We start from the raw sequence: 15,699 nt of genomic DNA, 5'->3' as shown, positions 1-15,699 counted from the left end.
CCGTGATTTCTCCATTGTCTTACGTTTTAATCTACTTGGTGTCGGACGTAGACATTCGTCATATATGTCACATATCCTAATAGTATATAACACCCCAAATCAATATACATTGTGTCCGATAACTTGTCTGTGATATTTCTTTAGTGGAAGTCAAAGTTAAAGTAGCTAAGTCTCTAACTCAATATCATCCAAAAATTTCAACATTGAAAACACAAATTATTTATCAATTTAAATCAACATTGATGTTGTGATCTTACTGGGAAGAGATGGGCTTCTGATAATCCAATATTTAAGACAAAATAAACATTTTACCATTGGTACACGAATCGTGTACCATAATGCGTGCGTTTCAGCATCATTTGTAAACAGCGGCTGCCAGGCAGGATACGCCCACATTTTCGAGAGATGGATAGAGAACAAGCTAAAAAGAAAGTGATTTTTCCTACAATCAAGGGCCATAATTCAGGAAATTACAATTCGATATGCGCAAATATCGAAAGGAATCGAGATCTTTGTGTTATAAACTTACATTTCAAGTTTCAACAAAATCGGATAAAAATTGTGACCGCCATAGGATCCACAACCTTGATATACCATATTATTATGCTATTTGAGAATGAAGGGCGGCCATTTTGTCTGTCAGTTTTGGGCCGATTTTCACGAAATTCAAACTCAGCCATCCTTATGGTGTAACGGTGATATAATAATACGTTTTTTTAAATCGGATAAAAATTATGACCTCTATAGGGTCCACAAGCTAACAACGCGATTTTTCGTACAATCAGGGGCCATAATTCAGGAAGTTGCAGTCCGATATGTGCAAATATCGAAAGGAACCAAGATCTTTGGGTTATAAACTTACATTTCAAGTTTCAACAAAATCGGATAAAAATTGTGACCTCTATAGTGTCCACAAGCTAAAAACTTGATTTTTCGTACAAACAGGGGCCATAATCCATGAAGTTTCGATCCGATACATGCCAATATCGAAAGCAGCCGAGATCCTTTGGAGATAAACCTTTATGTTAAGTTTCGTCAAAATCGGATAAGAATTGTGACCTGTAGAGTGTCCACAAACAATTGTGGACGGACATCCGGACAGGGGCGACGACAATATACGTCCACATGAAAATGTGGGCGTATAAAAAGGGACTTGAAAACGAGGCTACGCATATTCCACAAGTCAAGTCAAACGGTGACGCCATATTCTTATCTGGAGAGCATGTGCAATAAATACTATCGGTGTAGACTGGAATAACCAGGCGCTAGAGATTGCCATTCAATTGAGACTTCTGGCATATTTTGCCGAACATAAATGATTAGAAATTACAGTGAAAACAGAAAAGATTGAATGTAAACCAGTTTATATACATTCATATTACATAATTATATGCGTTGCGACCCGTATGTATCAATTTCTAGGTCCCAAATATTAGCGATTTAGCCCCTTTAAATAAAGCTATTTCACACACAAGCAAAATGAAAGTAGAAATCTCGCGAGACACGTGGAATTAAGAGGTGTAAACATTGCCGGATCTAATACGTCTGATGCCCAGGGCTGTCGGTAATTTTTCACAGTTGATTAGCAGCACTGCTAATCAAAAAGTCCAATTTCGCCAAATTTGATTAGCAAATTTAAAAATTGATTAGCAGTTTTTCAGTTTCAACATAAAACACCTAAATAACAAGAAATTACTTTAATTCATAACAAATATGATGATTAGATTTCATTCTTAGATTTTTTTTAGCACTGCCACATGTAGTTGTGACAATTTGTGAATGTGAATGTCTGAAGCCAAATCTTGGCAGTGACTTCCGAAGCCCTACTCATTTTAATTGTTATTTCTTTGTTACGTTAGAAATCTTCTTTAGAAAACAATTTCGTCAGCTTTTTATCGTGTATTACTATTTTGGTTCAATCGCGCGCACCTTTATTATTATTAACTAGTCTAGACACACGCGATATGAACAATAATATTTTACGGGAATTCTTACTTTGATTTATCATGTTACAATACGTTAAGATGTATTTATTTTTATAAATTTTATTTACAATACGCGGGCATACACTGGATTTATTTCTTTCAAAATGTTTTCTGATATAATTACTTGAAATTGACATGTCCCGCAACGTGAGTGGTACTACTTGATTCCCTATTTCCGGTTTAATAGTCGCTATTCATAGAGTTATGTTCTTTTATTATATACATGTAGTATAATGAATTGTGTCTGGGTAGTTCGAGAAGAAAATGTCACACGGAGAATTCAGTTTTGTTTATAAAATTTTATTCGGTATTAAAAAAGTTGAAAGTGGATTATCCTTGTGTCAATATCCAAAATGACAGGCATATTAATGATTCGCAGTTACTGCGAATCAAAAACGTTAGATTTTAATTTTTGATTAGCAACAGACAAAATATGTATCGCAAATTGCGCTGCGATACTGGTTGTCGGCAGCCCTGCTGATGCCCGGAGAAAAGATTCTATATTGATGGCATATTGTCAGATTTATGATCATATTTTGAATGGGGTTTATGTTTTTAAATAAATAAACACGCTAAGAAATGTTGACGAATATTTCGATTGGAATATTCGATTGGAATAACGTAAGTAGTTACGTATACGCTAATTGTTTTAGACGATAGCGCGTGCTTAGAGTCGAATAGGATTTTTTAGCAGTTGGTGTCACTCACTAGTTGTATTAGAGTGACGTTTACTACAGTTTACCGTCAAATAAAGTTCGGGATGTGATTTTTTATCTTCCGTATATAAATCGAAACGGAGTATAAGACAAATGCCAGACTTTGCTGAAAAATGTATCGACTTATCGACAGACAGACAGGGCGACAGCAATATACAATAAAATTTGATGTTTCTGTTAACATAATCAAACTGTTCTGTCAATAATATATTTTTGAAAAACTTACTTTTGCTGAAACTTTTGAACTATTCTCCTGTAGGTTCATGATAGCATCTGATATCTTAACATCAATAGGATCAACAACTGATTCTATATTAAATGGTCCTTCTAATCTACTAGCCAACATCTTCATAGCCTCTGTAAAAATTACATTTATACAAAGATAAAATCATGTACAAATTGTAATCATCAATCATGGTAAACACTAAAGTTCAAATTAAGTAACTACCTGGAACATGTACATATACATGTATATGTTTATTCAAAATACATGTAATCACTAGTTGATGTTTTTTAATGAATTGAGATTAAGGGCGTTGGACAGTCTAAATGCACATTTTAAAGCTAGCACTGTAATTTTTGTTCATAAGATATGACATTTTTTGTTATTTGGGGTAATAAACTACATATTAATCACCAAAGAAATACCAATTTTATGTACCAACTATGTTCCAAACTTAGCCTAAAAGCATGATAATAAAGTCAGATTTTCTCAGTTATGCCTGCATGGATTTTCATCAAATTTGGCATGAACAATGTTAAATGCAAGTCCAACCAGCGGCTGCCATAAAAGATACACCCACATTTTACAAGAGATGGATAGAGAACAAGCTAAAAACAAAAGCGATTTTTTGTACAATCAGGGGCCATAATCCGGAAAGTTATGGTCTGAAATGCTCAAATATCAAATGGGACTGAGATCTTTGTGATATAAAGACATGTTTTAAGCAGGGTTCTTAATCCATTTTGAAATGAACCGGCCACGGGTAGGCCTAACGGATAGTCGTCTTTTCAACAACAAACATGTTGTTGGTTTATTCATACTCTATTCACGACAGTAATTGCATAATTCACTAATTGCAGAACGTATTCGGGATAATAATAGCTGAAACTCCGAATAAACAGGACCCTTATAATTGCATACTTGTATCCATACATCGCTATAATATCGACATTTATAGTCATTATTATTTCAGCAACTTGCATTGCATATTCCTACTTTTGCTTTCATCCAACTAAACGGAAGTTATAAATTAGTAAAAACTACAAGTACATACAAATGTTTTTTTTTAAATTATATTATTCATAAGCACATGTTAATATATATAAAAATAAAAAAGTATATAAATAACAAAGTAGCAAAAATCAGTTTCCGTGTACTCGGAACTCGGAAATATGCTGTACATACGAAAGGTCACGTGGCCAATTGTCGTGATTCAGGTTAGTTTATTTTTAGTGTTACCAGTATACGCAGCAGGACTCGTTCGGATATCTGAGAGGATCTCTTCCTCAATTTCACTGAATATTAAAGAAATAAATTCACCACAATAATTAAAATCACGATATAATTTTTTTGTCATTTCATGTCCCGTTCTGTCAAATCGTTCAATTATTGTTCATAATCATAATTTTCGATGGCAATGTTTCTTTTTGCTATGAAATACGCATTTCGGATTAACGCCCGGTTTGAAATAATTTCTATAGATTTAGGAATTAAACTCTTTGTTCTGCCATCGTCTTTCTTTGCTACGTAGGTATGATCGTCAGATTAATATGGTATTTTATTGCCGATAATTTGGTTGACCTATATTGGACGTAGGAGGATCTCCGGCTTTTGGAATTTCCATTGACGACGTGCATGCTTGAAGTTCAAGGTCAACGCCGCCATCTCTATCTTCAGTTAAATCTCATTTACGTTTCCTGGTGTCATTCTGCGAGGTGTTCAAGTACTTGGCATGATTACCTCAATTAAGTTGTTTATTTATGAAATAAGCCGAAGGTATTCATTGTAATGATTGACTCTTTGATGGGTTTCTTAATCGACGAGTAATAATTAACTCTTTGTAATCGGCCGAAAGTAGATTGATTTATGATAGTGGCCGGTTCATTGTTTTACCAATCGGCCTGATAATTAATTCTTTGTAAATCGGCCGAAAGTAGATTGATTTGTGATACCTTAGTGGCCGGTTCATTGTTTTACCAATTGGCTAGATTAAAGATCAATCGGCTAAAGCCGACAAAAAAACAGCCGATTAAGATCCCTGGTTTTAAGTTTCATCAAAATGGGATAAAAATTGTGACCTCTAGACGGTCCACAACCTTCGTAATACATACTTTTAAAATATTTGCGTACAAAGAGCGGCCATTTTGTTGGGCAGTTTCATTTCGATTTTCCCAAAATTCTAAATCAACATTGATTATTTTGGAATAGTGATATACATTGTATTTAAATGTTTTTTAAAATAGGAAAAAAATTGTGACCTCTAGGGAATCCACAAGCTAAAAATGCAATTTTTTGAACAATCAGGGGCCATAATCCAGGAAGTTACGTTCGGATATGTGCGATTATCAAAAGGAACCAAGATCTTAGTATGTAACACATTTTTTTTTTAAATCCGATAAAAATTGTGACCTCTATAGGGACCACAAGCTAAAAATGCGAATTTTCGTACAATCAGGGTCCATAATTCAGAAAGTTACGATCCGATATGCGAGAATATGGAAAGGAACCAAGATTGGTGTAAGAATGGCCATTTTGTTGGGCAGTTTCATTTCAATTTTCCAAAAATTCGAATTCAACCTTCATTATGGTGGAATGGTGATATATTTAAACGGTTTTTAAAATCGGAAAACCAGCGGCTGCCAGGCAGGATATGCCCACATTTTGCAAGAGATGGATAGAGAACAAGCTAAACAAAGATAGGTTGCCAGGCAACGAAACATACGCCCGCAGCAGCTAAATCGTGTTGTCGCATATTTTTTCGGTAATGAAACATTTATAATACACTAAAATCTGATTAAGAGTAACAACTCATGAAGTAATTATCAGAAAACCATTAGAATTTGTTCGGTTTTTATAAAGTTCTGCCCCATGCTAATGTTTAAGTCATAAAAATTCATTGAAAATCAATATACTTGTTCGTCTCAAGATCTTTAACTCTGTGTATCAATCTTCGTCTCATGACCTTAAACACGTGTATGAATTTAAAGTCAATCGGATATTAACTTTAGCCTCTAGAGCGTCCACAAGATTTTTTGAAGTGATCAAAGGCCATAACTCTGGCAGTAATTATTGGAAATCGCTGAAAATCAATAGGATTCTTTGTCTCATGACCTTAAACACTGTGTATAAATTTAAAGTCAATCGGATATTAACTTTAGCCTCTAGAGCGTCCACAAGCAATTGTGTACGGTGGGCGGACGGATGGGGGCGACGACAATACATGACCACATTTCAATGTGGGCGTATAAAAAGCACTTTGCAAGTGATTCACGTGTTATTGTTTAGAGTAGGTTTACAACAGGATGGGCTTGGTAAGAAATCACTCAGGCTCTACAACATGCAAGTCTATGACTGAGTGGGGAAGTGGGATTTAATCACTGTAGAAGGTATTGATTACCGAAACGTATCACATATACTTTTTTTTTATTTTCTAAAATTATTGGGGGGGGGGGGGGCGCCACTGGAAATGCATTGAGGGGTTAGGGCTAGTGCTCCTTCGGTTAGGACTTTTTGTTATTCGAATAGCCGTAGCTATTAATCGTAATGGTATCAATTTTAAACATAAAACAGAGCTTGTCAGGAGGTGCGAGTCATTACTCGTGCGCACACTATACTCGCCTAAAAGGCATTACACGCGCAAAAATTTCAGTAATTTTTTCTGACATGTACAATTCTTTAATGAAAATTTAAACTATCTAAGGCCGTAGTTATTTATTTACCTGGTTAACTTGGTTCATTTGAAACATTTTTTAATTAAATATATCTACGATAATATACAAAACAATACTCTGTTTCCCTTCGTACGTGACAGATGGCGACAATATTACGATTACACAATGTTACTAAGAATAGAATAAAGTAAATTGGAAGGTGTCTATTGATTGGACAATAAAGAATTAATTCCTCGCTTGCAAGTAGAATTTTTATGATTGGTTAATTTAACTAAAAACCAAAGTAGAATTCTTGCGAGAAATTACGAGATATGAAACGTGTTGAATGTCGTAACAATATCTAGCCTTTATGATCATATTAAGTAAATAATAAACAAGGTAGAATATAGTTAGAAATGCAGAGAAGTATTTAGATTGGATTAACAATAGCTAAAGTCAGAACAAGGTCCATATGACTACGACGAGTGCTATTAATAGTATTATTTTTTAGCAGTCGACATCGTAGGACGACTGTTACATTCTAAGATTTTCAAACATCAAATACAAAATGACAACGGGCAAGTAAATTATAAAGAGGAATATAGTCAGACACAACTCTATGTAATGGGGGACATCTCCGAATAACCGTACCGTTTAACCGTCCAGTTCTAACCGTTTACGGCTATCCGACTAGTCGTAGGAGCACTAGTTAGGGCTGCATATTTTGTTAAATTGTTTGAGTTTTTCCACTTGCAATTCACGAAATAATGACTATATGATGTACATTTTCTAATAACATACTGTCATCTTGTAATAGTTTCGGTTAACAAAATGAGCCAATAAAACACTGGCATAGATATTACGTAACGGTCTTGATTGGGCAATAAAACTTAAAACATGCGACATGCAATCGTTCAAGCAAAAATGAACCAAGAATGTTTTACAATCAACAATGTTGATTGTTTTTTAGCCATTTTCGAACATTTCTTCCGAGTTGAAACTATATGCTTCACGATTTTTTCATGATGCATCAACCATTCTATATCCTTAAATATCACTAAAAAATATTGTCACAGGTAAATGCCAATATTTCTAACAAAGACATTAATTCCAAAGAGCTATTTTTGCCTAGAAAGTCTGGCAGCACGAACTCCGTAAAATTTTATGATTGGCATCGCCATTCAGTCTGAAGAACAGTTCCGTTCGACTTTTTGATTCCACCTTACTTGTGGTTCAGTAACCTCTAATCTAAAATGCTCTTCCGATCTCATCTAATATAGTACATGCCACAAAAACATCAAATTAACTTATTAATGATATCCCCTTTCTTTATTAAAAATTAAACTTAATATATGATACAATTCCTTTTTAAATTGGCTTTCTCTGAAATATGCGTTACATATAAGCATGAAATGTATTTAGTAGGTTTTATTTGATTTTCAGCGAAAAAGGGCTGTCGTTCTATAATAATAAAAAGGGATAAAGAGATCGAATTATTAGTTTTTTGCGTGGAAAACTTTGGCAAGGATGGCGATTCAACATTGTATATGGTGAAGGATTTAATTGGCTCCATTAACAAACAAATTTAGTAAGATTCTTTATGAATATTCGGAACTTTTCTGATTATCTTTTACATCGCAACAGCGATTGTCGTGCGGATTAATGGATGAGCTGTGTGCTTATTGGTACTTTCACGTTTTGTCTTACACAATAGACATATTGTTAGCTTCTGACACATGTGTATTAATTCTACAAGCGATCTGTGTTAATTGCCCCAGATAATCCAATACCCTTCAACCCAAAATGCTTGCTATAGATCACATATCATGTAATATATGATTGGTGCAATACCCATGCTGTTAGTCTTAATTGCGAAGACATTTTATCAAAAGGATGTAATTAGGGTAGGGAGTCGACGTTTACACACGTGAGATGCGTGAGATTTATCATTCGTGGATGTGTTGTCAGTGTGAGAAATACAGTTTTAAATGGATATATAGATACACGTTTTATGATTGTGGACGAAACGTTATGTGCATCTCAAGAAAGTTTTGCTTCGGAACCGTCCCGTCGCCATTAAAAATCCAACATGTTTCACCGTAGTGATCTTGAAAAATAATCCCCGGATAATGACTGGCATTACAGATACCTGCTGTCGTATGAATCCTGAAAAATAATATTTCACAGTATCGCAACCCTTATTACAGTATTTCAACATCGTGCGGCAAAAATAGACATTCGGCGGCAAAATTGAACGATGACCCACAACTAAACACATGGTAATATCTGAACATTGCACGTGAAATTAGATGTTTGACAACAAAATTAAACACCTTGCGTAATTGGACACCTTGACTTATTTTAATCACGGTTCGGGAAATTGAACGGTCCAATTAATTATTGAACAGTCGTGATAATTAGGCGGGACGCTTATAATTAAACATGTGTCGACAAACTAAACACTAGTTAATTAGATGCTTGGTAATCAAAATTAAATACTGAGATTTAAATTGGATACCAGTACAAAATGAACACTATTTGCTGAAATTGAACTATGGTTATGAATATTTAAACACAGAAGAGAAATTAACGCTGTTTAAGCAAGGTTAAACGGTACCAGATCTACAGAGTTACTTATCACCTGCAGTGTCATGTTTATCGATAAATAGTCGATTTTAATGCGTCAATATGGTTAATATTTGAAGTACAACAAATATAGTTTTACAAATTTTACAGGATGAATTTGTGACCTCCCTAAATTTGAACAAATAATTATGGAAGTGCTTAATCGGCAGATAACTTTAGAGGTTATAGCGTTCACAAAGTGAAACAAGGGCCATAACTCTACAAGTAACAAACGGAAACTGCTGAAATTAATAGGATTCTTCTCTTTACTAATTTAAATGACGCATATAAATTTCATACAGATCAGCAGATAACTTTTGGCGTTAGATTGTTCACAAGGTTCAATAAAGTGAAACAAGAGCCATAACTCTAGACGTAATAAACGGAAATTGCTGAAATTCAATAGATATCTTCGTTTCACTAATATAAATAATGGATATAAATTTCAAAAAGATCAGATAACTTTTGGGGTAATAGCGTTCACAAGGTTCAACAAAGTGAAACAAGGGCCAAAACTCTAGACGTAATAAACAGAAATTATTGAAATTAAATAGGATTCTTCTTCATCTCACTAATGTAAACCACATATATCAATTTTAAAACCATTGGATAATAACTTTTGGAGTTCAAGCGTTCACAAGAAATTCTGGACGACAGACGGACAGACAGGGGCGACGGCAAAATACGTCCACATTTCCATGTGGGCGTATAAAAAGCCCATTAAATTACCTTTCTAATGATACAAGTTTCGTTTTTGTTCTTTATTAATAATGTTCCCAAAACACAAGTTAAAGATAGGATGCCAGGCAACAAAACATACGCCCACAGCAGCTAAATTGTCCGAGCAGTCGACAAGGGTTGTCACATATTTATTCTTTTGTAGGTAATTAGGGGAATTTAATAGACAATTTCATACAGATGACATTATAATTTTCGTTGTTTAAAGGTTCACAAGGTTCTAAAAACTAAAACAAGGGCCGTAACTCTGGAAGCTATCTACAGAAATTGTTCAAATTCGACAGGCTTTTTTCGTTTTACTAATTCAAATAATGCATATAAATTTCATACAGATCGGATGATAACTTCAACAAAGTAAATCAAGGGCCATAACTCTAGACGTAATTGACGGAAATTGCTGACATTCAATAGGCTTGTTCATCTTCATTTCACTAATTTAGGTGATAACTGAAACTCAATAGGCTTGTTCGTTTTACTAATTTAAATGAAACATATAAATTTCATACAGATCGGATGATAACTTTTGTCGTTAGAGCATTTACAAGGTACAACAAAGTGAAACAAGGGCCATAACTCCCGGCGTAATTAATGGAAATTGCTGAAATTCAATAGGATTCTTCATTTCACTAATTTAAATGATGCATATCAATTTCAAACAGATCGGATGAGAACTGTTGTCATTAGAGCATTCACAACATTCAACAAAGTGAAACAAGGGCCATAACTCTAGATGTAATAACGGAAATTGCGGAAATTCAATGGGCTTTTTTGTTTTACTTATTTAAATGATGCAAATAAATTTCATTCAGATTGGTTGATAACTTTTGTCGTTCGAGCGTTCACAAGGTGCAAAAAAGTGAAACAAGGGCCATAACTCCAGAAGAAATTAACGGAAATTGCTGAAATTCAATAGGCTTTTTCATTTCACTAATCTAAATGATGCATATCAATTTCAAACAGATCAGATGATAACTGTTGTCATTATAGCGTTCACAAGATTCAACAAAGTGAAACAAGGGCCATAGATCTAGATGTAATTAACGGAAATTGCTGAAATTCAATAGGCTTCTTTGTTTTACTAATTTAAATGATGCATATACATTTCATACAGATCGGTTGATAACTTTTGTCGTTCACAAGGTGCAAAGATAGGTTGCCAGGCAACAAAACATACGCCCACAGCAGCTAAATCGTCCGAGCGGTCATCAAGGGTTGTCGCATATTTATTCCTTTGTACATAATTGGGGGCCTTTACAAGACAGTTCCATACAGATCAGATTATAAATTTTGTCGTTTGAGGGTTTACAAGGTTCTACAAACTGAAACAAGGGTCTCAACTCACTTTTGTCATTCAAACGTTCACAATCGCCATAACTCTAGAAATTATTGACGGAAATTGCTGAAATTCAATAGACCTGTTTCACAAATTTAAATGATGCATATAAATTTCATACACATTGGATGATAACTATCACCAATCGAGCATATCTACAAACTGAAACAAGGGTCTCAACTCACTTTTGTCATTCAAACGTTCACAATCGCCATAACTCTAGAAATTATTGACGAAAATTGCTGAAATTCAATAAACCTGTTTCACAAATTTAAATGATGCATATAAATTTCATAATTATTGGATGATAACTATCACCAATCGAGCATTTCTACAAACTGAAACAAGGGTCTCAACTCACTTTTGTCATTCAAACGTTCACAATCGCCATAACTCTATAAATTATTGACGAAAATTGCTGAAATTCAATAGACCTGTTTCACAAATTTAAATGATGCATATAAATTTCATACACATTGGATGATAACTATCACCAATTGAGCATTTCTACAAACTGAAACAAGGGTCTCAACTCACTTTTGTCATTCAAACGTTCACAATCGCCATAACTCTAGAAATTATTGACGGAAATTGCTGAAATTCAATAGACCTGTTTCACAAATTTAAATGATGCATATAAATTTCATACACATTGGATGATAACTATCACCAATCGAGCATTTCTACAAACTGAAACAAGGGTCGCAACTCACTTTTGTCATTCAAACTTTCACAATCGCCATAACTCTAGAAATTATTGACGGAAATTGCTGAAATTCAATAGACCTGTTTCACAAATTTAAATGATGCATATAAATTTCATACACATTGGACGATAACTATCTCCAATCGAGCATTAACAAGGTTTAACAAAGTGAAACAAGGGCAATAACTCTAGAAGTAATTATTGTAAATTGCTGAAATTCAATAGGCTTTTTCGGTTCACTAATTTAAACCATGCATATAAATTTCACAAAAATCGGGTGATAACTTTTTGCGTTAGAGCGTTCACAAGGATCAATAAAGGGAAACAAGGGCCATAACTCTACACGTAATAAACGGAAATTGCTGAAATTCAATAGGATTCTCCGTTACACTAATCTAAATAATGCATATAAATTTCACAAAGATCGAATGATAACTTTTTGCGTTGGAGCGTTCACATGGTTCAGTGAAACAAGGGGCATAACTCTAGATGCAATAAACGGAAATTGCTGAAATTCAATAGGCTTCTTCGTTTCACCAATTTAAATAATGCATGTAAATTTCAGAATGATCAGATGATAACTTTTGGAGTTAGGATTCTTCTTCTTACTAATTTAAATAATGCATATAATTTTCAGAAAGATCGAATGATAACTTTTGACGTTAGAGCGTTCACAAGGATCAATAAAGTGAAACAAGGGCCATAACTCTAGACATAATTAACGGAAATTGCTGAAATTCAATAGGCTTCTTCGTTTCAGTAATCTAAATAATGCATATAAATTTCAGAAAGATCGATGATAACTTTTGGCGTTAAAGTTCACAAGGTTCAACAAAGTGAAACAAGGGCTATAACTCTAGACGTAATAAACGGAAATTGCTGAAATTTAATAGGCTTCTTCCTTTCACTAATTTAAATAATGCATGTAATTTTCAGAAAGATCGGATGATAACTTTTGGAGTTAGAGCGTTCACAAGGTTCAATAAAGTGAAACAAGGGCCATAACTCTAGACGTAATAAACAGAAATTGTTGAAATTCAATAGGCTTCTTCGTTTCACTAACTTAAATATTGCATATAAATTTCACAAAGATCGTATGTTAACTTTTGGCATTAGAGCGTTCACAAGGTTCAACAAAGTGAAACAAGGGCCATAACTCTAGACGTAATAAACAGAAATTATTTAAATTAAATAGGCTTCTTTATCTCACTAATGTAAACAACATATATCAATTTTAAAACAATTGGATGATAACTTTTGGCGTTAGAGCATTCACAAGAAATTGTGGACGATGGACGGACGGACGGACGGACAGAGGCGACGGCAATATACGTCCACCTTTCAATGTGGGCGTATAAAAATGTGGGCGTATAAAAATGTGAAACAAGGGCCATAACTCCAGAAGAAATTAACGGAAATTGCTGAAATTTCATTTTTTTAAAAAATGCCGTAGTATTAACAATAATCAACGAATTTTAACATATGATGTATTTTGACATAGCCGGAGACCAGGCACATAGCTGTGCTACTTTTGATTTTTGATTGTCAACAAATCTTCGTAGATATTAAACGCCAAATTTCGAAAATTTAAAATTTTACAAAAAACTTTTTTTTATTTATGAATATTTTTATATGGCATTTTACCCAGGGTTGAAGAGTTATCTGATTTGCCTAAATATGTCAAGATTTTTTGTGTCCATAATTTTCCTTGGCCGCCATTGGCTAATTCAGTTTTTCAGTCCTAGATTAATTATTTATTATTCGATTTGTACAAAAGAAAGTTCATATGCTGCGTGGTCCAAAATGTCATTTTTTTTGTTACCGGTAAAGATTACTGTCGGCACCGGAACTGACGTAAAATCAGCAAAAACTTCAATTTTGACAGATTGGTACAACTTTTTGAAAGCAAATATCATATTTTCAAATCTGATTTAACTGAAAGGGTGCCCTCTAAAGGCGCACAAAACAGACGGACGGGGGCGACGGCAATATACGTCCACCTTTCAATGTGGGCGTATAAAAATGTGAAACAAGGGCCATAACTCCAGAAGAAATTAACGGAAATTGCTGAAATTGAATAGGCTTCTTCATTTCACTAATTTAAATGATGCATATCAATTTCATACAGATCGGTTGATAACTTTTGTCATTATAGCGTTCACAATATTCAACAAAATGAAACAAGGGCCATAACTCTAGATGTAATTAACGGAAATTGCTGAAATTCAATAGGGTTCTTTGTTTTACTTATTTAATTGATGCATATAAATTTCATACAGATCGGTTGATAACTTTTGTCGTTAGAGCGTTCACAAGGTGCAACAAAGTGAAACAAGGGCCATAACTCCAGAAGAAATTAACGGAAGTTATTGAAATTAAATGGGCTTCTTCATCTCACTAATGCAAACAACATATATCAATTTCAAAACAATCTGTTGATAAATGTAGTCTGTAGAGTGTTCACAAGAAATTGTGAACGGACGGACGGACGGACGGACAGACGGGTCGGCGGCAATATACGACCACATTTCCATGTGGGCGTATAAAAAGTACCAACACCAATATTACGTCACTGACAGTGCGCCTTTGTTTTACCATTAGCAAATTGATTTGCGCTCACGGCATGCCCAGCTTTTGGAGCGGTACCTAGCTTAGGATTCCCATAGCGAGGGGAACCCCTTCATCTACTACATTGAAACGTTTAACCAATCATGAGGAGGTCTCCGGCAAGGTTCATCAGCATCCTCGATCAAAATGGCATGTGTACTTTTTGAGAGGTGAATGTTTGAAAAGATTGACGACAAATTTTTCCGAATCCTATGCTGCGGCGTGAATTTTCAAATAGTGAGTACGTTTATGAAATATCGTAGATTATAATGATACAAGTCTTGACGGTAAAAAAAAATATTTTCATTGAAGAATAAGTCGCAGAAGTTCGATTGTCGATCAGATTTCTCACGCCGTGAAAAATTTGTGGGTGATTCCATTCGTAGCAAAATCACATGATTGATTTTGTTGTGTCTGATTGGACAAGTTTGCATGGCATTTCAGCCATAGGGGTGGAAGGTGGGATATAAACAAAAGACGGTTATTTGATTTTAATTTATTAGGGTTTCACACTAAATAGTTTGTGTGAAACCCTATTGTTTTTGTTAAGATTATTCTTATTATTATTTTTTTTTTTTTCCAATTTGATTGTATCTCAGAAACTACATGTCAGATTGATATGATTTCTTCGGTTTTATTGGGAAAGTGGGTGTGACCTAGAGATTAAAGCTATTTTGGGCATTTTGTGACAATGCGAAATGTCCGAAACAACCGAAGTTGTCGTTTTTTTAAAAAATGCCGTAGTATTAACAATAATCAACGAATTTTAACATATGATGTATTTTGACATAGCCGGAGACCAGGCACATAGCTGTGCTACTTTTGATTTTTGATTGTCAACAAATCTTCGTAGATATTTCGAAAATTTAAAATTTTACAAAAAACTTTTTTTTATTTATGAATATTTTTATATGGCATTTTACCCAGGGTTGAAGAGTTATCTGATTTGCCTAAATATGTCAAGATTTTTTGTGTCCATAATTTTCCTTGGCCGCCATTGGCTAATTCAGTTTTTCAGTCCTAGATTAATTATTTATTATTCGATTTGTACAAAAGAAAGTTCATATGCTGCATGGTCCAAAATGTCATTTTTTTTGTTACCGGTAAAGATTACTG

At 34.2% G+C, this 15,699-nt stretch overlaps 1 protein-coding gene across 1 annotated transcript in view; it reads right to left on the bottom strand.

Moving 5' to 3' along the window:
- LOC130013668 (glypican-6-like) overlaps positions 1-15,699 on the bottom strand; it is a 94,703-nt gene that overhangs the window by 12,387 nt on the left and 66,617 nt on the right. Inside the window, exon 5 of the mRNA XM_056102557.1 lies at positions 2,928-3,058. Within this exon, the coding sequence (XP_055958532.1) occupies positions 2,928-3,058 (131 nt within the window). The remainder of the gene's footprint in view (positions 1-2,927; positions 3,059-15,699) is intronic.

This window comes from Patella vulgata, chromosome 1 (assembly GCF_932274485.2).
Source record: "Patella vulgata chromosome 1, xgPatVulg1.2, whole genome shotgun sequence".
NCBI classification, from domain to species: Eukaryota; Metazoa; Mollusca; class Gastropoda; family Patellidae; genus Patella; species Patella vulgata.
Note: the sequence above shows the minus strand (reverse complement) of the source record. Positions and strands in the feature narration are given on the sequence as shown.